Source organism: Anolis sagrei, chromosome Y, assembly GCF_037176765.1.
Source record: "Anolis sagrei isolate rAnoSag1 chromosome Y, rAnoSag1.mat, whole genome shotgun sequence".
Taxonomy (NCBI): domain Eukaryota; kingdom Metazoa; phylum Chordata; class Lepidosauria; order Squamata; family Dactyloidae; genus Anolis; species Anolis sagrei.
In genome coordinates, this window is record NC_090035.1 from 53,912,183 (window position 1) to 53,938,153 (window position 25,971).

The 25,971-nt window shown below is 42.4% G+C and overlaps 1 protein-coding gene across 2 annotated transcripts in view; it reads left to right on the top strand.

Moving 5' to 3' along the window:
• Positions 1 to 25,971, top strand: part of LOC137095073 (AT-rich interactive domain-containing protein 1A-like) — a 238,101-nt gene that overhangs the window by 23,262 nt on the left and 188,868 nt on the right. The window contains exons 1-3 of one of the 2 annotated variants that reach the window (XM_067461283.1): positions 7,696 to 7,716; positions 23,289 to 23,501; positions 24,001 to 24,474. In XM_067461283.1, the coding sequence (XP_067317384.1) occupies positions 23,301 to 23,501; positions 24,001 to 24,474 (675 nt within the window). In that variant the 5' untranslated portion in view covers positions 7,696 to 7,716; positions 23,289 to 23,300. Of the gene's footprint in view, positions 1 to 7,695; positions 7,717 to 23,288; positions 23,502 to 24,000; positions 24,475 to 25,971 lie in introns of those variants that run through there. The other variant, XM_067461282.1, reaches the window with a different exon arrangement.

The window sequence follows — 25,971 nt, forward strand, 5'->3', positions numbered from 1 at the left end:
TGGGCCCGTCTTTGAGGGCTCCTGAAGGGCTTGGATGTTCATTTTGCGCCTTGTCTTCCTTCCTTGGAGTCTGCGCTTGGGGGCAATCTTGAGAGCCATCGAGGATCGAATTAGCCTGTGGTCAGTCCAGCAGTCATCAGCACCTGTCATGGCTCTTGTGAGGAGCACATCACGGCGGTCTCCGGCGCGTGTGATTACATAGTCTAAGAGGTGCCAATGCTTTGACCGGGGGTGCTTCCATGATGTCTTGAATTTGTTTTTCTGGCTGAAGAGCGTGTTGATGATGACAAGGTTGTGCTCCGCACATTTGGTGAGAAGCAGGATGCCATTTGAGTTGCTGTTTCCAACCCCATCTTTTCCGATGGTCCCTGGCCACAGGTCGAAGTCTCGCCCGACTCTTGCATTGAAGTCCCCCAGGAGGATGATTTTGTCCTCCTTAGCTATCCCCGATAGGACGGTATCCAGCTGACAGTAGAATTTCTCCTTGATGTCTTCGTCAGCATCTAGTGTTGGTGCATAGGTACTTATGATGGTTGCCCGTTGGTTTTTGGCAAGATCGATTCGGAGGGTTGAGAGTCGTTCGTTGATGCCAGTGGGTGCTTCGGACAGATGTTTCACCAGATCATTCTTGATGGCAAAGCCAACTCCGTGCATTCTTTGGTCTTTTTCGGGCAGTCCCTTCCAGAAGAAGGTGTAGCCTCCTTTTTCTTCCTTCAGCTGTCCCTCTCCTGCTCTCCGAGTCTCCTGAAGGGCTGCTATGTCGATGTTGAAGCGTCCCAGCTCTCTTGCAATGATGGCAGTTCTGCGTTCGGGGCGTTCACTGCCACTGTTGTCCATCAGAGTCCGTACGTTCCACGTACCGAAGTTCATTTTCCTTTTTTGGCCGCAGGGTGGTGACCCCACTGGACGCGGCAGTCCAGTCAGGGATAAGTGAGGCAGACTATGTTCAGGGCACCTTTTCTAGCCCCCTCCCCATGTGGGGTGAGCAGAGTGGGTCCTCAATAGGGCTGCTCAGTCGCGGATACAGCTGCCAAACTACTCAACTGCCTCGGACCTTGAGGTAAAACGACTGAGTCCGTACCCACTGCCCATGTGCCAGTCTGTGACTAGGGGCTTCCAGATTTCACAGTCCTGCCCCCGTCGCCACTCGCTGATCGCCATGGGACTTTGGTTGCTTGGTTTTTGTTTTCTTTGGAAGACGCCTGTGCGTGGGTTTTTTTAATGTGTGGAGGTCAGTGCACAACTGATCAACACACAGACTTCACAGAGTGAGGTTCCACTGGTGATGTAGTTTAACACAATGACCGTGGCTTCTCAGTCTGTTGCAGCCTTCTTCCGCCTTCGCAGCCGTTGTAACATGTGCCATGTTATCCTCCGCCTGCTCCGCCGTTAAGGTCTTTGGGTCTTCGGACTGTGCTTGGTCTGGAACCTCCCCCGCGGCCACTCCTGGGAGTGCACGACTCCAGTTGTTGTGCCTACAGGTTCATTGGAACGCGCAAGCCCCCTCACCACGACAAGGTGACAATCCATCGAGGGGGGGATGCTGGGTAATGTCAAAGCAGTTATTACTCACTTCTTTAACAATGTACAGGTTTCTGTGATAATTCCTAGTCATTTGTGATGGTTTATTTTTGTACTTGCTTTGCAAGTCATGCTTCATCCATGATGGTTGGTGAGTTGTATTTCAGAAGGCTGAAATTCTGTGTATATTGAGTAGCTTTAAGAGAAATAACTAGAATTTGTTAACCAGGTGGAAATTAAACAAATTTTCCAAAATGGATCTCGTCTCCTCTAGCACAGTATTCTAACTATTGAAATGATTTCTTCATATTCAATTTGGCATTTTTTAAAATTATCTTTATTGCAAAATTTTTGATACACATATATTAAAAAACAATGGGTGAAGTAGGGTGGGGTGATGGTGAAAGGGGATGGATAACTGGACGGGGGGGGGGGTCAGGTCGGGAACTGGGTATAGTGTACAATTGGGATAGAATGGAGTTGGGTATGGGGAAGGGGAGGGGAAAGGAGGTGGAAGGGAAGGGAATAAAAACATCATGACTTCCAGGTTGAACAGACAGATAATTGTTTCTTTTGTACATTACTAATGACTAATAATACAACAGCTTTCTTCCTATATTGGTCTCGGTCTCACTATATCTTCGTGGATTTTTATTTCTTCTTTTCAAGATATTCCAAAAAGTCGCTCCAATCTGTGTTCTTCTTTTTGTCACTGTTGACTCTTAGTCTTTGAGTTAGGAGGTCCATATTCATCACATCATAAACTTTTAAAGTCCATTGTTCTGTTGTTGGGACCTCTCCGGATTTCCAGAGCCGTGCCAGCTGTATTCTGGCCGCTGTCGAGAGGTGGAAAAAAGCCTTATTTTCATTACTATTTGTATCAAACTCACAGTCCGTTATGCCCAAGAGATAGTATTCGGGCTTTAAGGGGAATTTCTTTTTCAGAATTTTCTCTATCTCTCTATTGTTTGCCAATACACTCTCACTTTTTTACACCCCCACCACATGTGTATGAAGGTTCCGGTATTTCTTTTACATTTCCAACATTTTGGTTCCAATTTCCCTTTGCTGAATCTGGCCAGTTGTTTCGGGGTCAGGTACCATCTAAAAAATAATTTGTACCAGTTCTCCCTATAATCGGTGGAATATGTGTATTTCAATTTTTTTTTCCAAATCCCCTCCCATTCCTTAAAATTGATAGAGTGGCCAATATCCTTAGCCCATTTTACCATATTGCTTTTAACTTGTTCTTTTTCTGTCTCCCACCTCAGTAGCACCTGGTATATTTTCCGTATATGCTTTCCCTCGGAGTTGATAATTTTATCCCAAAAGGGGTCCTCTGTTTCAAAGCCTGTTTTGAGGTCTAAGTTGTAACTTTCTCTTATCTGGTGGTATTGAAACCACGAGAGTGTAGGATCATATTTCTTTAACTCCTCCTGGGATTTTAAGGATGGATTGCCTGGTATACCTTTTATTATTTCTTTATATGTCAACCATTTTTCTCTACTAGCTCCTCTAATTTGGCTGGCCTCGTTTGGTGAAAACCATAGTGGCACTTCGGAGTGGAGTTTGTTCTTGTAATTTTCCCATGTTTTTATAAGCGGGGATCTAATGAAATGATTTTTGAAGTTTCTTTCTTTCTTTGCTTTCCCTCTTCATAAGTAATTGTGCCAGCCTTGCATTATATCGTGACCCTCCAGGGCTAGTATCGTTTTTTCTTTAAGGCTAATCCATTCCTTAACCCAGCATAAAGCTGATGCATCATGGTAGAGCCTCAAGTTTGGTAGTGCGAGTCCCCCTCTATCCTTGCTGTCGCATAAGTTGACAAAGCTCACTCTATGTCTTCCTCCTTTCCATATAAATTTTTGAATATCTCTATGCCAACTTTCAAACGTTTTCTTTGTTTTTATGATGGGGAGGGTCTGTAAAAGGTAAAGCATGTCTGGGAGGACATTCATTTGCATGGCCGCTATTCTCCCCAGGAGAGAGAGCCTTAGCGGTTCCCATCGTTTTAGTTTTTCTTTTATCTGCAGCCATTTTTTCTCGTAATTATTTTTGTATGTTTTTGGCGGTTAAGGTAACCCCTAAGTATTTCACTTTCTTAACTATTCTGATTTCGGGGTTTTTTTGTAGGTCGTTTTCTTTCTGTTTGGAAATATTTTTTGTCAACATTTGCGTTTTTGCTTTGTTTATCCTTAGTCCTGCCACTGAGCCATATGCATCTATTTCTGACAACCATTTATCTATTGTGTTGAGGGGGTCTTCGATCAAACAGACAATGTCATCTGCAAAGGCCCGAATTTTGAAGCTATACTTCCCTATTGTTAGGCCTTTTAGTTTTTCATTTTTTCTTATGTTGTTCAATAATAGTTCTAGGGTCAATATAGAAATAAGGGGGGGATAGTGGGCAGCCCTGTCTGGTTCCTTTTTCGATGGTAAATCTAGGTGACGTTTGGTCATTAATTATTATATTTGCAAATTGTTGAGAGTAGAGAGCCTCAATAGCTATATTAAAATGATAGCCCGTATCCATCTCCTTTAATGTCTCTTTAATTAGGAACCAATTGACGTTGTCGAACGCGTTTTCGCGTCCACGAATAGAAATGTGACTTATTTATTTATTTTTATCGTAATATTCTATCGCATCTACTATTATGCAGATGTTCTCCTTAATCTGCCGCCTTGGCAAAAAGCCTTTCTGTTCTTCCTCTATCCTTTTAGTCTATTTGCAAGGATACCAGTGAATATTTTATAATCGTTATTAAGGAGGGAGATTGGTCTATAGTTTTTGGTTTTAGTATTGTCGGTGTTTTCTTTAGGTATCAGCGTTATATTGGCTGTTTTCCATGTATCCGGATTGACCCCTTCTTCTAGAATCTTGTTCATTACCTTTAGTAATGGGTTCGTTAGGTGTTCTAAAAAAGTTTTGTAATATAATGATGGTAATCCATCTGGGCCAGGTGCTTTACGTGGGGGAGTATTCTTAATTATTTTTTTTAACTCTTCCTTCGAGATTCTTCTGTTTAGATTTTCTCTCTGTGATTCTGTTATTTTTGTTATGTTTTGTCTGCCTAGAAATTGCATCACCTCTTCTTTTGCAATCTTATCCTCCGCGTATAGTTTCTTATAATATTTTACAAATTGATCGAGAATGTCTGGTGTTTTATGGAAGGTCTCCCCCCCCCCCCCCCCCACTATCTGTGTTATCCTGTGAGATTGTGTTTTTATGGCAAGCTTCCTGGCCAACCACCGACTTACTCCGTTGGCGCTTTCAAAGTATTCTTGCTTTACATATTTGAGTTTTTTTCCCATCTCCTCTAGATCCAGTGTATTTAGTTTTTTCCTTATTAAGTCCAATTGATATTGTAATTTTTGATTCAGTGGGTTCAGTTTAGCTTGTTTTTCTTGTTCCTCTAGTTCTTTCCTTAGCTTCTCGTATTCTTGTTTCTTAAACCTTTTTTCCCTAGTTGCATGTTCAATAAAGTGATCCCTCATATATGCTTTTGAGGCGTCTCATATGGTTTCTATGGCGGTGTCCTTTTCTGTGTTATAAGTAAAGAATTCTTTTATCAGTTCCTTATATCTATTTAGGTTGTGTTCTCTTTTAAGTAGGTGTTCATTTAACTTCCAGTTATAGATTGTTCTTTCACGGTAATTCTCCCTTATTATTATTAGGGTTGGGGCATGGTCCGATGTTAAAATTGGCAATATTTTAGATTTCTCTACTTTATTTACTATAGATTTTGAACACCAAATCATGTCAATGCGTGACCATGATTGGTGGCAATTAGAAAAGAAGGTGTAGTCGGTCTCTCTCCTGTGTTGCATTCTCCATATGTCGACCACGTCTAACTCATCTAATAGTTTGGTGCACATTCTGGGAAGGGCCCCTGTTGTACCCGAAGAGGTACCGTTCCCTCTTTTAGTTGACTTATCCCTTTGTATATCGATAACCCCATTGAAATCTCCCATAATCAGCAATTCGTCATATTCCTGTTCTAGGACACAGTTCCTCAATTTCCTTATAAATTCTACCTTCCCTTCGTTAGGCGCATATACATTACATATGAGTGTCTTTTTTCCATTTGATTCTATCATCACTCCCAAGATTCTCCCTTGCCCATCTTTAAAAGCTAATTTTGCATTAAGCTCTCTTTAACATAGGTTGCAACACCTCTTTTTTCCCCCCACTACATGCACAGAATAATTTCCCCAATCTCTTTTGTTCCAAGTAAGAGGTATGCTTCTCTAAGATGTGCGTTTCTTGAATACATATTATCCCGCACTTCTCCTTGCTTAATGAGTGCCAGATTTTCTTTCTTTTTGGGGGGAGTTAAGTCCATTAACATTCTGGGATATTATCTTAATTTTTTGATCCATTTAAATTTATTTTTAATTACCTTATTTTCATCCCTCTGTGTAGTCTTCCCCTGGGCCTTCTTGTTGATGTAGAACTCTAGGTGATTTCTTTCTTGCCCTTTTCCTCTTTTTCTTAATCAGTTCCGTCTCTGTCGGGGACTCTTCCATACTGTCATCTTCCCCTTCCACTTTTCCCTCCGATCTGGGAGAGTCAGTCTCTTTCTTGTTGATTGGTGTCTGTAGGACTTTACCTTCATCTCTTTGCAAATTCTCCCAAAAAGCTTTTGCCTCAGACTCTGAGGTTACCCAGTATTTTTTGTCTTTCCAGGTGCTCATCACACCTTCTTTTTTCTCCCATCTGAATCAGATGTTTCTTTTATTAAGTTCGTTGGTTAGGAAATGGTACTTTCTTCTCTTTTCTAAGATTGTTATAGGAATTTCTTTCAAAATTGCAATCTTATTACCTTTGTAGATTATTGATGCCTTTGCGTTCTCTCTTAAGATCCCATCTCTTGCACTTTTTCTCGTAAAGTACACCAAAATATATCGGGGAACATTGTGACTCTTCGCGTAATTGGAGTTGATTCTAGTGACTCGGTCGATGCTCTTTTCCATTGGTTCTTGGATTTTTTTCCCAATGGTTGCCACCAATTCTTCAATTATTTCCCTGGTATTTTCATTCTCCTCTTCCTTTATGTTACGGAATCGTAGTTGGAATTCCTTTTCTCTCAGTTCCTGTAACTCCTGTTGTTGTTTTAGGGCTATAATTGTTCCTTCCATTACCTTCACCTTCTTTTCCAGATTCAGTTGTTGGTCTTTAAATGTCTCGTTTTCGTTTTTGAGCATCTTATTTTCTTGTTTCAGTCTAGTTATATCTTCTCTTGCTACTGTTAACTCCCTGTTAAGGGCCAGATGTAACTCCTCCTTAATGTCTTTCTTTATTTCTTTTATCTCTCCCTTTATCTCTTCCTTCAGGGCGGTATTTTGTTTGTCCTGTTTGTCCTGCATGCCTTGCACTACTGTATGTAGCTTCGTTATTTCTTTCAGAATGTCTTTCAAGTTTGGTTCCTCTGTGGGTGTCTTTTTTTCCTCCCCCTTTCTTTTCTTTGTCTTTTTCCTTATCCATTTTCTCTGTTCTTTTTTGGACTGACATCACTGGTGGTAAGGGTCTTATTTTCCTTTTCCTTTCTATTGCACCTTCTCCTATTTCCTCTATTTCTTGTGTGTCTTCTGTTCTTTCTCTGGTTAACTCCGTTGGTTCTCTCCTAATGTTCCCTGGAAGTAGTTTCTCCTATTTCCTTCATCTATTTCTCCTTCTTCCTTTCTTCACGGTAAATTTCAGTCTGATCATGTATTGCTGTTTTATTCCTTTTTATTTTCTTCCTTCAACAATCTCTTTATTTCTTCTAAAGTTTTTATTATTATTATTTTATTATTATTATTTTATTTTGTTTTTAATTATTTTTTCTTGTTGCTATATTTTTGTTATTATTTATTTATTTATTTATTTTAATTTATTTATTTTTAATTTTTTTATTTATTTCTTTATTATTTTTATTTATTTATTTCTTTATTTTATTCCTTTATTCCTTTATTCCTTAGATTCTTCTCGCGAGGTTACTCTACTCTCGCGAAGTCTCCTTACTGTGTGCGCTTCTCGCGAGGTTCCCTTGAAGCTCTCCGCTTGTTCCAGCCGCTTTCTCTTTCTCTTTCTCTTTCTCCTCTCCTCCCTTGTCCTCCGGTCTCCTCCTCAAGAGGAGTGCTTTGGGGATGAGAGGAGGCTCGGAAGGAACTGGTGCCGCGGTCTTCGGCGAACCAAGTCTTCTCAACAGTAAGGTAAGGTTTGATTTGCTTTCTTTTACTTTTAGATTTCCTCTACCTTCTCTACTTGTATCCTTTGTTGTTTCGCGTCTTCGTGGGATTTAGGAATTCGGGAGGGTAGAGGGGAGTTTGGGCATTTGGGAGGGGAGTTTTGCCGGCTGGGAGCGTTGGGAGCATTGGGAGTGCGGCACTGTTGCTAGCTCTCTCTCCTTCGCTTCTTTGCCTAGGCAGCCTCTGTTTTTCCTGGGTGAATTTCCCCTCGGAACTCCGGGTCTCCTCTGGTCTTCTCAGGACTCCTCAGTTCCCCCGAGATATCCCAGGTCCTTGGATCTCCTTCGAGTTTCACCCTTCACACTGCTTCTTCTCCTCTCCTTTCTCCTCCACTCTCCGCCTTCTCTTCTTTCCCCTCTACAAACCTCTCTTGTATATGACTCTTATGTCTTATGTCTTATATTTCTGTCTTCTGTCTTGTTTCTCCTCCGATGCTCTGGTCATTACTTTTTACTCTTTACTTTTTAATCTTATACATTAAATCTCCCATTTCTTACGGAGCTTGAATCTCTCTTCATTGCGAATATATTCGCTCTGTCTCTTTGAGATTCTTTTCTGCTTCTACATTTGGCAACTTCGGCAACTTCGACCCATTCTTCACCCCCTTTATTTCTTTCTTGCTTTCTTGCTGTATTGTACTTGCTATACTGTTCTGTTCACCTTTTTCGTATCACTGTTTCTTTCTATTTTATATTTGCTCTGTTTTGTGGCGGCTGGCGGACTATCCCGGACTACCGGGGACCCGCGTTTTAACCTCACCCCTCGGTTTGTCTTGGGGGGTCTCCAGAAGGAGCTCACATGCTGAGGGTCTTGCAGCCCTGTTATGTCCACGGGGCGGGGGGAGATACACTCACCCTGAGGTAGAAAAACTGGGGGCAAGCTCTGACGAGCGTCGGCAACTTGCTGCGTCCGCCATCTTGCCGCCGCCGGAAGTCCCAATTTGGCAAATGTTTTTACCGGTTTTGTAGCATTGAGTGAGTAATACCTAACTTTTTACACAGTGTGTATTTCTGTATTATGCAGTCACCCAAGGCACAGTGCATCATGGTTCTTCCTGCCTTCAGTTTGGGTCATTTAACCAGGGTCATTTTACAAGGTTCACTTCTATACTTGGTTGAATTTGTTCTCTGAAACCCATGCTACTGCAGGGATCTTAAGGAGTGCCTACTAATCTGGTATTCTCCAATAGCCTTAGCAACATTAATGTCTATGTATCAAGGTGTTTGACTTGGTAGTGATGTATGGGAAGGAGATCTGTCACATTTCTACCTTTATAACAAGGCAGTGCACCAGAAGAAATGTATTACTTACCTTTTATTTTAGTAAGCAACTCAGTAACTCTTCCACCCAATCTGAAATATAAAGAATTATTGAAATAATAAAGGTGAAGCATTATGGGTTGCCTACAAAAGTTTGACGTTTGGGCTGCCTAGGTGAACATCACTAAAACGATTATTTTTAAATAGATACGAGCTCTTGTGGTTGTGTGCTTCCAAGTCATTTACAGCCTATAGTAAAGGTAAAGGTAGTCCCCTGACATTAAGTCCAGTCATGTCTGACTCTGGGGTGTGGTGCTCATCTCCATTTCTAAGCCGAGGAGCCAGCATTGTCCGTAGACACCTCCAAGGTCATGTGGCCGGCATGACTGCATGGAGCGCCGTTACCTTCCCGCCGGAGCGGTACCTATTGATCTACTCACATTTGCATGTTTTCGAACTGCTAGGTTGGCAGAAGCTAGGGCTGACAGCGGAAGCTCACGCCGCTCCCCGGAATAGAACCTGCGACCTTTCAATCAACAAGCTCAGCAGCTCAGTGCTTTAACCCACTACGCCACCGGGGGCTCCCTTTACAGCCTATGGCAACCTTAAAAGCAAGTCTATCAAGGGGTATTCTTTGCAAGATTTATTCAGAGGGTTTGCATTTGTTTTCCTATGAGAGTGTATGACTTTCCCAAGGTCACTCAGTGGGTTTATATGGCTGTGTGGGGAGTTGAACCATGGCCTCCAGTTGTAAGCAAATCATTACAGCACCCTAGCTCTCATTCCTGCTCTTTCTGGTGCTCTTTAGATTGGTTATATTTTAGAAGGTCACCTAAACTTGAGATTGTCTTGATCTGGGCAAACCTAAGACCAGCTGCAGTCTATTGCCTGCAAATGACCAAAAAAAAAAAAAACAACAACAAAAAACCCAGTAAGAATTAAAAGTGAAAAGAGAGCAAGTGCAACAGATGATGAAGGCACTCCCTGTCATGATAATCCATGGTTTTCTAGACATCTGAAGACAACTATTATATGCTGTTCCCTGGAAATTCTCTGGTTAAATATCTAAGGTTTCTGAAAAATTATGGAACAGCAGTGCTTTTAAAGATGTGCTATCATAAAAATAAAATTGACCATGCTTCCTGCTACTATGGCTTCTTGCTTTACTTGTTCTCAAACTCCTGAAAGATTTGCAGCATCAGCTATTCCTCCTTTCCCCCTGGCACTGGCATAATGGGAATTCAGATATCTATTCATCTGCAGACAGGACTCTCTCCTTTCTGACTTTCTTCTTTCTCTCCCTGCCTGAGCAGTTCTTAGTGTTGATAACCTTTATAAACAATTTAGTTAATCCATCTGAGTTGGCATGCAGATGACTGGTGCACACATTTTGCCACAGCTATACACATATGTTGACATATACTGCAAAGAATATTTTAACATTATGTTGAATTGCGATCTGTAATCTGGACAATAAATGCTCATTCAACCAAACAATTTCATTGGTTGCTAGTTCTGTCTCCTCCCCCCTCCCCTTTCAATAGTATTTAATAGTGAGCAGGTGAGAAACACCAGGAAAAAAGTTAGTAAATGAAATCAATTTTGGGGAAACTCTACATTGCAAATTTTACTGCTTTGGATCAAACACTACCTTATTACCCTCTGAGGTTGTTACTGTTTGAAAGTTAGACTGGGCCTTGACTGCTTTGACTATAGTGATACCTCTATTTCGCTACAGAATAAAGAATATTCTACTTACTTTTCCTGAATTTTCATCTTCTCAAATAGGAATAGGAGAGTATCCAAGGCCTTAAGCCTATCATAGATAGGTGGTAAATTCCCTGTTATCAACAGCAGCCCATTTCTGGGGTTTGCTTTGCTCTGCTGTCTTTAAGAGAGGGCTAGAGCTAGTTGCTGTGGTGCATTCGGTTCTTTGTGCCCATCTGTCAAGTTAAAGGCCATTGGCATAGCTTCTTGCTGACTTTGCAGGATAACAGTTTGAAATTTAGGAGTTCTTGAGAATAACCACTAGTGATCAAGAATGATAGAAAATGAATTACTTCAAGGACAGTTGGATTGAACTGAACATGTGTTTACAAAGGGGAACTTTGAAGACAATTTACACAATGACAGAAAAAAGATTCTGTATTCTGAGGCTCCAGTTTCTTTTGGTTTGTTTGTTCCTTGCTCCTTTTTCATCCACACTAGCCTCAGTTATCTTGTAACTCTGCTGCCTTGTTCCTAACATCATTCATCTACATTTTTCCTTGCTATCTTCTTGGTTAGGGAGCACAGAAGATGGATTGGGTTCTGTTGGTAGATACTGGATGACAAATTTCTTGGCTCTGAATTCTTTTGATTCTGTGTCTTGTGTACCTGCTTCTGGTTGGTGGATCTCAGGATTCTAGTAAGGAGGTGGATTCCACAAGCCTTGTTATGTGTACCTTATTCTAGATTCTGTTTCTGTTGCCACCAGAAGTTACTCTCTTTAGATTTTTTTCTATACCTTGTTCCAGCTTATAATCAGATCCACCAGCCTATCTATCTTATAACTGTTCTTTTCTCCTTCGTAATTACTAAAAGACACACAAACACCCCTCAGTGTTACCAGGTATTTCTTTAATTGCTTTGAAGTATTTGGTAGTCCTTTGATTGGCCTCTTTTTTTTGTACCTTGATTATTATCTTGTTTCCCCCTCTCCCCCTGCTCCCCATCCCACTTGTGTGCTTACATTATCATAGTCTCTGCCTCTTTTGCTTCACTGCCGACTTTGCTTGCTATCTTTTGAATTGGTTTCATTTGTTGTTACTCTTTCAATCTTGACTTTTCTGAGAACTCGCTTTCTGACTTTCTGCTTTGACTGTGCTCATGTTAGAGAAGTATGTGGGACAGAACTATGTACTGTTTCCAATCTCCCCTTTTTGTTTCCAATCTCCTCTTTTTGGGCAAAGTCCTGGAACGTGTGGTGGCCTCACAACTCCAGGTATTCTTGGTAGACACGGATTATCTGGATCTGGCACAGTCTGGCTTTAGGCCGGGACATGGTACCGAGACAGCCTTGGTAGCCTTGGTGGATGATCTGCGCAGGGAGCTAGACAGGGGGAGTGTGTCCCTGTTGGTTCTGCTGGACCTCTCAGCGGCCTTCGATACCGTCGACCACGGTATCCTTCTGGGATGCCTCGCGGGAATGGGCCTTGGTGGCACTGTTTTGCAGTGGCTCAGGTCCTTCCTAGAGGATCGTACCCAGAAGGTGTTGCTGGGGGACAACTGCTCGACCTCACAACCATTGTCTTGTGGGGTCCCGCAGGGTTCTATACTGTCCCCCATGTTGTTTAACATCTACATGAAGCTGCTGGGGGAGATCATCCGGAGTTTCGGGGTGCAGTGTTATCTGTACGCAGATGATGTCCAACTCTGTCACTCCTTCCCACCTACTACTAAGGAGGCTGTTCAGGTCCTGAACCGGTGCTTGGCCGCTGTATCGGACTGGATGAGGGCTAACAAATTGAAACTGAATCCAGACAAGACAGAGGCACTCCTGGTCACTCGAAAGGCCGAACAGGGCATAGGGTTGCAGCCTGTGTTGGACGGGGTTACACACCCCCTGAAGACGCAGGTTCGCAGCTTGGGTGTGATCCTGGATTCATCGCTGAGCCTGGAACCCCAGGTTTCGGCGGTGACCAGGGGAGCATTTGCACAGCTAAAGCTTGTGCGCCAGCTGCGCCCGTACCTTGGGAAGTCTGACTTGGCCACGGTAGTCCACGCTCTGGTTACATTCCACATAGATTACTGCAACACGTTCTACGTGGGGTTGCCTTTGAAGATAGCCCGGAAGCTTCAAATGGTCCAGCGTGCAGCAGCCAGGTTGCTAACAGGAGCGGCGCTCAGGGAGCACACAACTCCTCTGCTGCGCCAGCTCCACTGGCTGCCAGTTTGCTACCGGGCCCAATTCAAAGTGCTGGCTTTGGCCTATAAAGCCCTAAACGGTTCCGGCCCAGCCTACCTATCCGAATGCATCTCTTCCTACGAACCCTTCAGGAAGTTAAGATCATCTGAGGAGGCCCTGCTCTCGATCCCGTCTGCTTCGCCAGCACGCTTGGCGGGGACGAGAGACAGGGCCTTCTCTGTGGTGGCCCCTCGGCTGTGGAACTCCTTGCCTAGGGATATTAGATCAGCCCCCTCCCTCCTGACCTTTCGTAAGAGAGTGAAAACCTGGCTCTTCGAGCAGGCATTCGGAACCCCGGAATAGATAGTCAAGCTTGAGATGGAGAATGACCCAGGAACGGCCAAGACGATGAAATGGACAAGGATTGGAATGAGAGGATATAGCTCTTTTTAAATTATCATTGCACTGTCTTTTTTGTATAATTGCACTTAACTGTTTTTGCTTTTGTATTGTATTGATGGCATCGAATTGTGCCAATATGTAGACTGCCCTGAGTCACCTGTGGGCTGATATGGGCGGGATATAAGTGATGTAAATAAATAAATAAATAAATAAATAATACTGAGGCTCAATAACATCTGGCCACCCATATTAATTTTATTTATTATTTATTTATTTAGGGCTTTTATATCCTGTCCTATCTCAAGCTCCGCAGAGGGACTTAGGACAGCTAACAAATTGGCACCCCATGGCACCACATCAAAACATAAATATAAATTTAACAGCAATATCATAATAGCAATATAAAACAGTATAAAACAATATAAAACAGTATAAAAACAATTAAGCAGTCAGCGGTCACCGTTTTAAATCATCATCCAAGGGGCAGTCAATCAGTTCTGTATATGTTGTCACGTCAGCAGGTCAGCCTAATCTACAAAAGCCTAATTTATGAAGGCCTGATCCCATAGCCAGGATTTTACTTGTTTCTGGAAGGTCAAAAGGGATGAAGTGGATCTAATTTCAATCAGGAGGGAGTTCCACAGCTGGGGGACCACCACAGAAAAAGCCCTGTCCCTTGTCCTCGCTAGATGCGCTTGTGACAATGGGGGAACAACGAGCAAGGCCTCCCCGGATGATCTTAGGGCCCTAGATGGATCATTCGGACAAGTAAACTGGGCCAGAATCATTCAGTGTTTTATAGAACAAAGCCAGCACTTTGAATTGTGCTTGGAAGTGAATAGGCAGCCAGTGAAGCTGGCGTAACAAGGGCAATGTGCGCTCCCAGTACCCAGCCCCAGTGAGCAACCTGGCTGCCGAGTGTTGGACTATTTTAAGCTTCCAGGCAGTCTTCAGAGGCAACCCCACGTAGAGTGCATTGCAGTAGTCTATTCGGGAAGTTTTGGCCTACAGAATAAGGGATTGTGGAAATTGTACTTAAAATATTTGGTGTTTAAACATTTGGTGGGCAAAGGATCCTTCCTTTCCATTATTGCACTTTTAGATTCAACAGCCTACAGTTCCTTCCCACCTCCAGCCCTTTGGTTTAGTTGGCAGTCTATTTATTATTATTTATTATTTATTATTTACTTTGCTTATATACCGTTGTATCTCAAGCCCGAAGGCGACTCATAGCGGTTCACAAACAGTAAAAACAGTAGAAACAGCAGTGGTTCCATACAACATATAACAATTGACTTAACACATTATCCATAAATTACCAATAAGCAATTACAATGCACAATTATTACACAAAACAACCGTACCCAATCTTCTCATCATCCAAGCGTAGTCAAGGTTCGTCGTCGATTGTTCCATTCCTATGTTCCATTACCAGATTGCACTAAATTACTCAAACGCCTGCACAAACATCCAGGTCTTCACCTTTTTGCGGAATACCATTAGAGATGGTGCTAGTCTAATGTCCGTAGGAAGGGCGTTCCACAGCCGAGGAGCCACCACCGAGAAGGCCCTATCTCTCGTCCCCGCCAGCTGAGCTTGAGAAGCAGGCGGGATCGAGAGCAGGGTCTCCCTGGAAGATCTCAAAGTCCTGGTGGGTTCATAGGCAGAGATGCGGTCAGATAGGTAGCTTGGGCCGGAACCGTTTAGGGCTTTAAAGGCCAATGCCAGCACTTTGAATTCAGCCTGGTAGCAGATCGGTAGCCAGTGGAGTTGGCGCAACAGGGGGGTTGTATGCTCCCTGCGCTCCGCTCCTGTTAAAATCATGGCTGCCGAGCGTTGGACTAGTTGGAGCTTCTGAGCTGTCTTCAAAGGCAACCCCACGTAGAGAGCGTTGCAGTAGTCTAAACGGGATGTAACCAGAGCGTGGACTACCGTGGCCAAGTCAGACTTCCCAAGGTACGGGCGCAGCTGGCGCACAAGCTTTAGCTGTGCAAATGCTCCCCTGGTCACCGCCGAAACCTGGGGTTCCAGGCTCAGCGATAAGTCCAGGGTCACACCCAAGCTGCAAACCTGCGTCTTCGGGGGGAGTGCGGCCCCATCCAACACAGGCTGTAACCCTATGCCCTGTTCGGCCTTGCAACTGACCAGGAGTACCTCTGTCTTGTCTGGATTCAATTTCAATTTGTTCGCCCTCATCCAGACCGTCACAGTGGCCAAGCACCGGTTCAGGACCTGGACAGCCTCCTTAGTAGCAGGTGGAAAGGAGTGACAGAGTTGGACATCATCCGCGTACAGATGACACCGTACCCCGAAACTCCGGATGATCTCCCCCAGCAGCTTCATGCAGATGTTAAACAACATGGGAGACAATATTGAGCCCTGAGGAACCCCACAAGACAATGGTTGTGGGGTTGAACAGGTGTCCCCCAACAACACCTTCTGAGATCGACCCTCCAGGAATGACCGGAGCCACTGCAAAACAGTACCTCCAAGACCCATCCCTGCGAGGCGTCCCAGAAGGATACCGTGGTCGACGGTATCGAAGGCTGCTGAGAGGTCCAGCAGCACCAACAGGGACACACTGCCCCTGTCGAGCTCCCGGCGCAGATCATCCACTAAGGCGACCAAGGCTGTCTCGGTACCATGTCCCAGCCTAAAGCCAGACTGTGCCGGGTTTAGATAATCCGTGTCTACCAAAAATACCTGGAGTTGTGAGGCCACCACACGTTCCAAGACTGCCCAAGAATGGGAGATTGGAAACTGGCCGATAGTTGTCGAATTTAGTGGGGTCCAGTGATGGTTTCTTCAACAGCGGTTTTATTATAGCTTGTTTTAAGCTCGCTGGAATCTTGCCTTCCCGAAAGGAAGCATTAACCACCACCTTAACCCACTCAGCCAATCCCCCTCTGGCCTCCTTTAGAAGCCAGGATGGGCAGGGGTCCAGGATGCATGTGGTTGGCCTCATTCCTCCAAGTATCTTGTCCACATCCACTTGCCCATTAATTCCATGACAGGCATATAGCCCATTTCATCTTTTTCCTTGAAGATATTCATTAGAATGTCAAACTAACTAAAACTTGTTGATTTCATATATGTCCCCATTATTTTAGCCAGATATTATATTACCACTTTGATACCAGTTTTTGGTACTTACCTACTATTTTTCCACTTCTTCAGTTTCTTCAGTGGACCTTTCTATGACTGTGATAAAACTTGAAGCAGTTAAAAAAAACTGGAGTAGCTTCTTTGATCTCTTGTTTCCTATGATTTGAGATTTTACTTTTGTGTCTTGCATGGTGCTTGATGTTTTATGGTGGGTACATATTTGCTTGGCTGTATAGGCTCAACAATGGGAAGCAATTGCAACTTAAGGTTGAGATGAAGGAGTTTCATATACTTTATAATAGTGGAGATTTTGTTTAGGTAGCAGTCATGAACATTTTCTGTATTACACTTTTGATTGTAAATTCTCGTTGAAGTTCAATTGCAGTCATTTAAAAGACTTTTGGTTAATCATTCTGTTTCAAAATACTTTGTCTAGACAGGCATTCCTGACTTGCTCCTTTGATAGGAAGATACTACAAATGAATCCTGTATGTTTTATGTACAAACTCACCTTGTGGTTGTAATTCCAGGTTATCTATCTGTCTATTTATCTCGTCTTTTCTTTTCTTTGTTTGTTTCTTTCTTCCTGTTTATGCCTAGAGTTAAAAATGTTCCTTTTCCATGTTACATACACATTCAACTTAAGAACAAACCTACAGAACTTATATTGTCCGTAACTCGGGACTGCTTCTATTAATCTTTCCAAAGACCACATGATGAACAACCATGAAAGATTAACAATCTCAGCATACAAAATGCTAGAACATTTTAGGTTGTTGGAGCCTTTTACTCTAGAGCATAAGGCTCTCCTTTTCTGTCTTTATTGGTAAGTGGAATTTTGGATGGCTTATAACTGGTAATTTTCCCCCAAGGGCAAATATCAGTACTTAATGATGCATCTTGTAGAATATGTGGGCTGTTTTTTCACATTGCAGATGAAGAACTTAAGCAAAATAGTGACTTTCTGAAAACTCCCTAGTGAGTTAATGTTGAATTAGGATGCACTCGCTGTTTCATTTAGAACTTTGGGGTAGATGCTTTGTGTGACTTTGAATGTTCTTCCTTCCACCACATGCAAGAGGTTCAACATATGTACTGGAAGAAGTTTTACAACTTTAATCTTTCATGAAGGGTGTGTTGAATTTGTTTTGAATCTTCACTCAAACATGGATCTTATTTGGATGACCATGCCCAATCTTTCCTTCTCAATGGCTCCCCTTCATTGTGGAGAAAAGTGACTACAGGGGTGCCACAGAATCCTGTTTTGGGTGCAGTGCTATTCAGCATCAACCCTGGATGATGGATGAGAGGGCATGCTTATCAAATTTTCTGATGAGATCAAATTAGGAGAGCTAGCTATCATCCCAGAGGATTGCAATTCAAAATGATTTGAACAGATAAGAGAGCTGGGCCAAAATTAATTCTAGGAAGAAGTGTAAAGTTCTGGGCAGAAAAAAATGAAATGTACAGATAAAGGATGGGTAACACCTGACTTAGTAACACAAGTGAAAGGCATGTAGAACTTTTAATAGACCATAAGCTGAACATGAGTCACATTATGCCTGGACCTTGCTATTTAAAAGGAACAGTAGCCCCATGAGCAAAAACAATCAGTCCTTGCTAGTTCAGGAAAAAGCAATTATTTTCACCCGAAGAGGCATGTCACTTGTAATGTGGAAGGGACAACAGTTTTTGGGCTGGGACAAATGGGTGGTGATGGTAGCACAGGGAGGGAAATCTAATCTTTTCCTTTCATTTGTTCATGATCCCATCTGGCTTCTGCAGGAGAAGGGGGGTGGTGATGGAAGTGCATCTGTGCATTTGCCAAGCTGCATTAAATTGGTGTGTTGTTGTTGAGAGCTTTCATCGGCATGGTGGCTTCCTGGTCCCAGGGGCTCTGTAGACTCTGTCCTGTTGACTCGCTTGAGAGTGCAGGTCCCAATAGAAGGAACTGCAGGAACAGCTGCTGCTTCTCCTAGAATTGCACTAGAAGCAGTCTTGTTGCCTTTGTACAAGAGACCAGCTGCAAAACAATAGTTTGTGCTTTCAAGGCCATGTGGAGAGTCACGTGATCCATGTGCTGTTGCTGCTTGGGGTCCTTATCCATCTGTTCTCTCTCTGCTCTTTCTGGGTTATCCGGAGCAGGTCCAAGTTCTCTGTCAGCCAGCCTCCTGGTCAGAGATTATGAGTGCTAACCTTTCTGGCAGGGGCGGTGTGGTTTTGCTTTTATGCAGATTAGCCATGTGCTTCTCACTTCAAGGCATTCAGAGGAAAAGCCATTTCCTGTGTTTAGCTCTCAGTGGGTGGTTCCTGGCTTTACAGTACAGGGACTGTAGGGCTGGGGCCTATGAACTGAGAGCACGCTGCAGAAGGATTACAGTACACTGCCCCCCTTCCCATTCCACCTCCGCTGCTACGTCACCACAACACAACCATTCGTGCTCTCATAGTGTTGGTGTCATTCATTCAGTGCCAAGATTGCTTTAAAAAATTCCCTTGGTCCCAGTTCAAACAGGAGCACAGCTGGGATGTGTTAGATTTTAGGCAGTCTGCCCTCAATTTGAGATGAGTTATAAATAGCTGCACTGACTTCCTTAACTAGCACACTCTGAGGTAAAATGCAGGTTAATTACTGTGGGAATCAATTCGGGCTTCTCTCTGTTAAAGAGCCAGCAAGGTTCTTTTTTTTTTTTTTTAAACCCAATCTTTGTATTTTTTATTATAAATTAAATGATAGATGACAAATCTGCTCAGGAATAAATTCCAGATTTTAGGTAGGTTGTTCAATTTTCTCCTTAATTCAAGGAATATGATTCTACTTTGATATATATGTGTGTGCACATGTACATTGGTTCTGTGTGCATATGTGCTCTCTGATTAAAAGATGCTTCAGATTTTTTGTTTTCTGTCCCTGTTTCTGCAATTGAGTATAGTAATGACAACGAAGGGGTTATTAGTAGTGCATTTGGGTTTGTTTGTTTGTTTTTTTACTACCAGCTATAGCTGATATGATGCCTAGTTACATTTCTACATTAATGACTCACCACAGGTAGAGATGAATGTACTTTTGTGTTTTAAATCAAATTTCCAATAATAGTGGCCAGTTAACAAATGGACCCTAAGAAGGGTCATTGATGTACACAAAGGAAAGTTGTCCTTACAGAGTTATGCCTGTAAGATGTTTAGTCTACATTTTTCCAGAAATCCCGGCCAACTTATCAGCTGTTAGGAATTGTGGGAGCTGAAGTCCAAAACACCTGGATGACCAAAAGTTGAGAATCACTGCTCTAGTGTGTCTTTTAGAAAGGTGCTCTAGAACCAGTAGCTCTGAGGTTGCTTCTAAGATGAGTTTATGAGTAAGGTGAGGACAGGGTTTTGGTGCTCAAGGAGGAGTGTTTTTCTGTTACATGTCTCTTTGTAGTAGGGCCTCTGGCTTTTGAAATGCAAGCATGATAATCTACTCCTGTAGTTTCTGCTTTAAAGAGTTTTCCCTTTGTTTCTGTCCACAAAAAATTCTTCAGCTCTCTCTGCAGCCAAAACTTAAAATTTCCTTTTTTATCTTAACAAATCCTTTCCAACTACCTCACCCCAAACAGCTTTTTCAATTTGATTATTATAATGTTCTTCTTGGTGACTTGGTTTTTAGACCTGTTCTTGAGGTTAATTGAGGTGCTGATTAAGGAAATGCATTGAATTGACCGTGTCAGCTCTGGTATCTTGGATTTGTATTATAAAGTTTGTATCATAAATCTACATGAAACAAGTAGAGCTTCATGTAGTACACTTTACTTTAAAATTTTAATATGTTTCCTTCATGCTTAAAATTTAAACACTACATTAAAATATCCTGATTTTTTTAATGGGCGAGTAGAGTTAAGAGTGGCATATGTCACATGTTCTTTATCTCAGAAACTAGAACTGATAGGAGAAAACTGGTGTCATTTTTGGAATCAGCAGGTGAAATATACCCAGAAATAGGCCTAATATTTGAGACACCGTAATGTGTTTTAGTCAGTATTATCAGAGATCATGCTAAACATTAGCTGTTTTTTAAATTGGTGTTCAGCATCATTCATTCATTTCAGACATAGTAATTTTGAGAATGGATTAGCTGATATAAAGGGGTGATATACTGCAATGAAAGTTTTGACAAATGAGCCAAAAAATTTAGTTGCAAGGAAAAAACAAGCCTTTCAATATTTGGAATTTTTTGATCCTAATGCTGCCTCAATTAGAACTCTGTTGCTTTTCTAGTTCAGAAACAACCCAAAGAGTACAAACAGAAGGCATCATAACCTTTTTTGGACAGTGAACTTTTTATGGCAAACTTGTCTTGTTGTTGTTGTTCATTCGTTCAGTCGTCTCCGACTCATTGTGACCTCATGGACCAGCCCACGCCAGAGCTCCCTGTCTGCCGTCACCACCCCCAGTTCCTTCAAGGTCAGTCCAGTCACTTCAAGGATGCCATGCATCCACCTTGCCCTTGGTCGGCCCCTCTTCCTTTTACCTTCCACTTTCCCCAGCATAATTGTCTTCTCATGATGTGGCCAAAGTACTTCAACTTTGTCTCTAATATCCTTCCCTCCAATGAGCAGTCAGGCTTTATTTCCTGGAAGATGGACTGGTTGGATCTTCAGGCAGTCCAAGGCACCCTCAGAATTTTCCTCCCAACACCACAGTTCAAAAGCATCTATCTTCCTTCGCTCAGCCTTCCCTAAGGTCCAGCTCTCACATCCGTAGGTTACTACAGGGAATACCATGGCTTTGACTATGCGAATCTTTGTTGCCAGTGTGATGTCTCTACTCTTTACTATTTTATCGAGATTGGATATTGCTCTCCTCCCAAGAAGTAAGCGTCTTCTGATTTCCTGGCCACAGTCTGCATCTGCAGTAATCTTTGCACCTAGAAATACAAAGTCTGTCACGGCCTCCACGTTTTCTCCTTCTATTTTCCAGTTGTCAATAATTCTTGTTGCCATAATCTTGATTTTTTTGATGTTTAGCTGCAACCCAGCTTTTGTGCTTTCTTCTTTCACCTTGATTAGAAGGTTCCTCAGCTCCTTCTCGCTTTTGGCCATCAGAGTGGTGTCATCTGCATATCTGAGGTTGTTAATGTTTCTACCAGCAATTTTCACCCCAGCTTTGCATTCATCAAGCTTCGCACATTGCATGATGTGTTCTGCATACAAGTTAAAAAGGTTGGGTGAGAGTATGCAGCCTTGCTGTACGCCTTTCCCAATCTTGAACCAGTCTGTTAGTCCGTGGTCAGTTCTTACTGTTGTTACTTGGTCCTTGTACAGATTCCCCAGGAGAGAGACAAGGTGGCTTGGTATGCCCATCCCACCAAGAACTTGCCACCATTTATTATTATCCACACAGTCAAAGGCTTTAGAATAGTCAATGAAGCAGAAATAGATGTTTTTAAACAGTTCAGCTGGGATCCCGTCGTCTCCTGCTGCCTTGTTGTTAGCAACGCTTCTTAAGGCCCATTCAACCTCAATCCTCAGGATGTCTGGTTCTAATTCATTCACCACACCGTCAAAACTATCCTCGATATTATTATCCTTCCTATACAGATATTCTGTATAGTCTCGCCACCTTCTCTTGATCTCTTCAGCTTCTGTTAGGTCCCTGCCATCTTTGTTTCTTATCATGCCAATTTTGCCTGAAATTTACCTCCAACTTGTCTGTTTTCTTGTAATTCAATGAAATTTATATAAAGGTGGTGTCCTTACATCCATGCTTAGGAATTCTAATACTTTCCTTAATACAATTTACATTGTTAGCATTGCACTGCTTATATTAAGTATGAGACAAGTGTAGTTTGTATTGAGGTGTTTTACTGTGAGCCAGGTGTTTAACTCCAAGAGCAATCCTGGTGAAAAATCATGCTGGTTTTGTTGCTGATAAACAAGTTACATTTAGAGACTGAGAAAACTATAAATATCTGAGGGAACATTTGAACTTTCTTGTTAGTAAAATTCTATAGACCTCTGAATGTTGGAAAAATGGGGGTGATTGCATCTGCCTCAAAAGAAAAGAGGATCAAATTATAAAAGGGGTTTTTTTAAATGTGCGTCAAAAGAGTAATTTGGCTAACAGTAGTTGCTAGATATTGGTAGTAGCCAAGCTTCATTATCATTGACTGTGTTTGATGTAGCTAATAGGAGTTTCAAACCAAAAACACCTGGGATTGTGGTGGTAGCACAGTTCTTTGTACAGTTTAAAAGAATTGTACATTAGCACTCCCAGTAGGCTATTGGATATGCAGCTCAATTAAGAAAACCTGGGCATATATAAATGCAATAGGATTTTTTTTTTACTTTGGTATTCCATTCAGGTGAACCACTATCTTGAACCACTTTCTTACAACGCTTGAGCATTACTGAGTTTAAACTCTGGAATGAAGTATTAATACAGCATAATTTAATACAGAGGTTGTGGTTTCTTGTCCTGTCTGCTTTGTCATATAGGATGGAGCTACTTTGTCTGTCTCAGGAAGTTACTTGTTCAGAAAATTTTATTTTTTTAATATCCCACAAGAAAAAATGTTCATAATTGTATTTTTTAAGCTATTTTATTTTGCCAAGGTAACATACTCTAGAGTAGTGTGTAGTATTATGACTGTTCTTTAGTTGACTGTGTCTCCTTAGGGAGAGAGAGGGGGTTAAAAGAAATTTATTTATTTATTTATTTATTTAAGAGTTTATTTTTCTTTTGACCCCTTCACTTCCTAATGAATTTTGATTGCTTTGTAGCTTATTTTGTGCATGTCTGGCTTAAATTTATGAGTCATTCCTTCATGAGTAAAATATTGTGTCATTCAGACTGTTTTTCATGACAATTGAATATTTTGTAACAAATGTTACAATTTTATTTCCTAGCCATCCAGCCCAATGGATCAGATGGGGAAGATGAGACCTCAGCCTTATGGAGGAAACAACATATACACACAACAACAGGGACCTCAGTCAGGGCAACAGCAAGGCCACGGATATCCAGGACAGCCATACGGGCCTCAGACTCCCCAGAGGTATCCAATGGGAAGTCTAAGCAGGACGCAAGCTACAATGAGCAGTGTCTCTTATGCACAGCAGGTAAAAACATACAAATACCTTTGAGAGTTCACTACTCAAGGATGTTACTTTCATATAGTTTTAAAGACTGAAATTATGTTAAAATAGCTCTTGTCTTTTGTGAAGAAACTTGGAAATTAGCAACTCTTCCCATTTTAAAGACAAAGATTCTGAGGTTCTGTTATGATATCCTGGTTCTAGATCAGTCCTCTACAACCAGCTGCCTTCTATGTAGGTATGTGGAATTATACTGTATCACGGCCAGCATGCACAGCCATCATCTGGGATGGTTTCAGGTTGAGGAATGCTGTATTATCTAAACAACTTAGAAATGTGTGATATTGCTTCCCTTGTTTTGATCAATAGCAGTACTTTAATAGGCAGTGATTTTTTTGAACTGTCCTAAATGTTCCAGGTAGGAGAAACTTGTCAGATGCTTCTCACTGCGGTCCAGTTCTTTATCCAACCCCCATTCTTATTTTCTGCTTCTTACGTTTCTTGCATTGCTTTGTTTGTGTAGATTCCTCCTTATGGACAGCAAGGTCCTAGTGGATATGGGCCACAAAGCCAGACTCCTTATTACAACCAGCAGAGTCCTCATCCTCAGCAGCAGCCACAGCCTTCCTATGCCCAGCAATCACCATCTCAGACCCCACACGCTCAGCCTTCTTATCAGCAGCAACAAACTCAGTCTCAATCCCCACAGCTCCAGTCAGCCCAGCCCCCATATTCTCAGCAGCTGTCACAGCCACCGCATCAGCAGTCTCCATCTCCGTATCCCCAGCAGCCAGCTACTGCCCAGCAGCAGCATCCACAGAGTCAGCCACCCTACTCTCAGCAGCAGTCACAGTCACCCTACCAGCAGCAGCAGCAGCAGCAGCAGCAGCAAGCTCAGCAGTCTGCTACCTCGGCGCTTTCCCAGCAGTCGACATCATACTCTCAGTCTCAGTCGCAGCAGTCGGCATATTCTCAGCAGCGCTTCCCACCTCCACAGGTAGGATGTCTTGCCCTGTTCCTTCATGACAGTCCTCAGAATACATTGGTTTTGTCTCTCCTGGGAAAGCAGGGCAGATAATATGAACACCTCAAATGCAGTTAACAAACGTTTTCCAATGTGTGTAGCAAGAGAACAAAAAAAGTTTCAAAACATTATGAACTATTAGCTGTGAACAGGGCCGTAGCCAGAAAAAAATTTCGGGGAGGGTTGACAATTTTGTGGGTGGGTGGAGTTGAAACCTGCCTCATAGCTCACGCTGAAGCAAAGAGCACAGCAGGAGGCAGAGCAACTTTCAATAGCCTGCAGCTCCACCCCTATCAACCACCTCCACCAAGTCTGGCCCCCAACTTGGTTGCTTCACTACATAGGCTCTTGCTGCAAGTAATGACAGTGTGAATAAATTGCTTGAGATAGTGCTTACAGTTCTGGACGGACTCTTAATTTTTTGCATCTCATAGACTTAGCATGGGGATTTGGTTAACCAGTTAAAATTCATGAGTAAACCAGGTTTTTTTAAAAAAAAAATCTGAAACATTTCGGGGAGGGTTTGAACCCCTAAAACCACCCCCTCGCTACAGGCCTGGCTGTGAAAAGATAAGTTGGGGATCAGGACTTGTAACCCATCAAGTCATAAAAGTTTTTAGATACAATAATATATAGTAAAACATATATTTCTGGAAAAAAATAGAGCTTGAAAAATTTTGGTGCAGCTGTAAAACTCACAAAATATAGTCTTGGCTGGGGGAATCTGGGACTTGGAATCAAAAGCTAATCTTTCCAAGATCTGGCAGAAACCAGGGAGATGTTAAAAAACAGGAGACCAAAGTACAAGAAGGGGCTGAATTATTTCACCCATAGCCTGTCTTTCCTCTAAGGTTCAAGAAACAGCATACATGTTTCTTCCCCTTCTGATATTCCATTATCACAATTACCCGAGAGGTAGTGACTTATTGCTAGTTATTAAATTTAAAATCTGACACTCCTCCCAATACAGCACACTAGCCCTCAATGGTAGGACTTCAACTGTATAAGGCAGTGGATCTCAGCCTGTGTCTTGGCCTACAACTCCCAGAAATCCCATTCAGTTTACCAGCTGTTAGGATTTTTGGGAGTTGAAGGCCAAAACATCTGGCGACCCACAGGTTGAGAATCACTGGTATAAAGAATAATCAACAGCTGGAAGGTCTATGGCCATCTTCTATAGTAGGATAAAGTAATAATGGGAGGTCACAAAGTTCTAAAACCTTTCGCTTTAAAACTTGCTGTGTGCCCCTCATGACAGCTATGGCAGGTCTCGCAACTTTGCTGACCTGCCAAGAGAAACCTCTAGTAAAGAATCAATTAGGTCTCCCCATGCCTCCAGTTTAAGGTCAGATGTATCACTAGATGTAAGCAGTAGTGTCATGTCCAGGTTTGTCCATAGTGGTGGATAATCCACATAAACTGTGTCAAACTCATTTTATTTTGCTGCCTAGACAGATTGTAATATAGTTC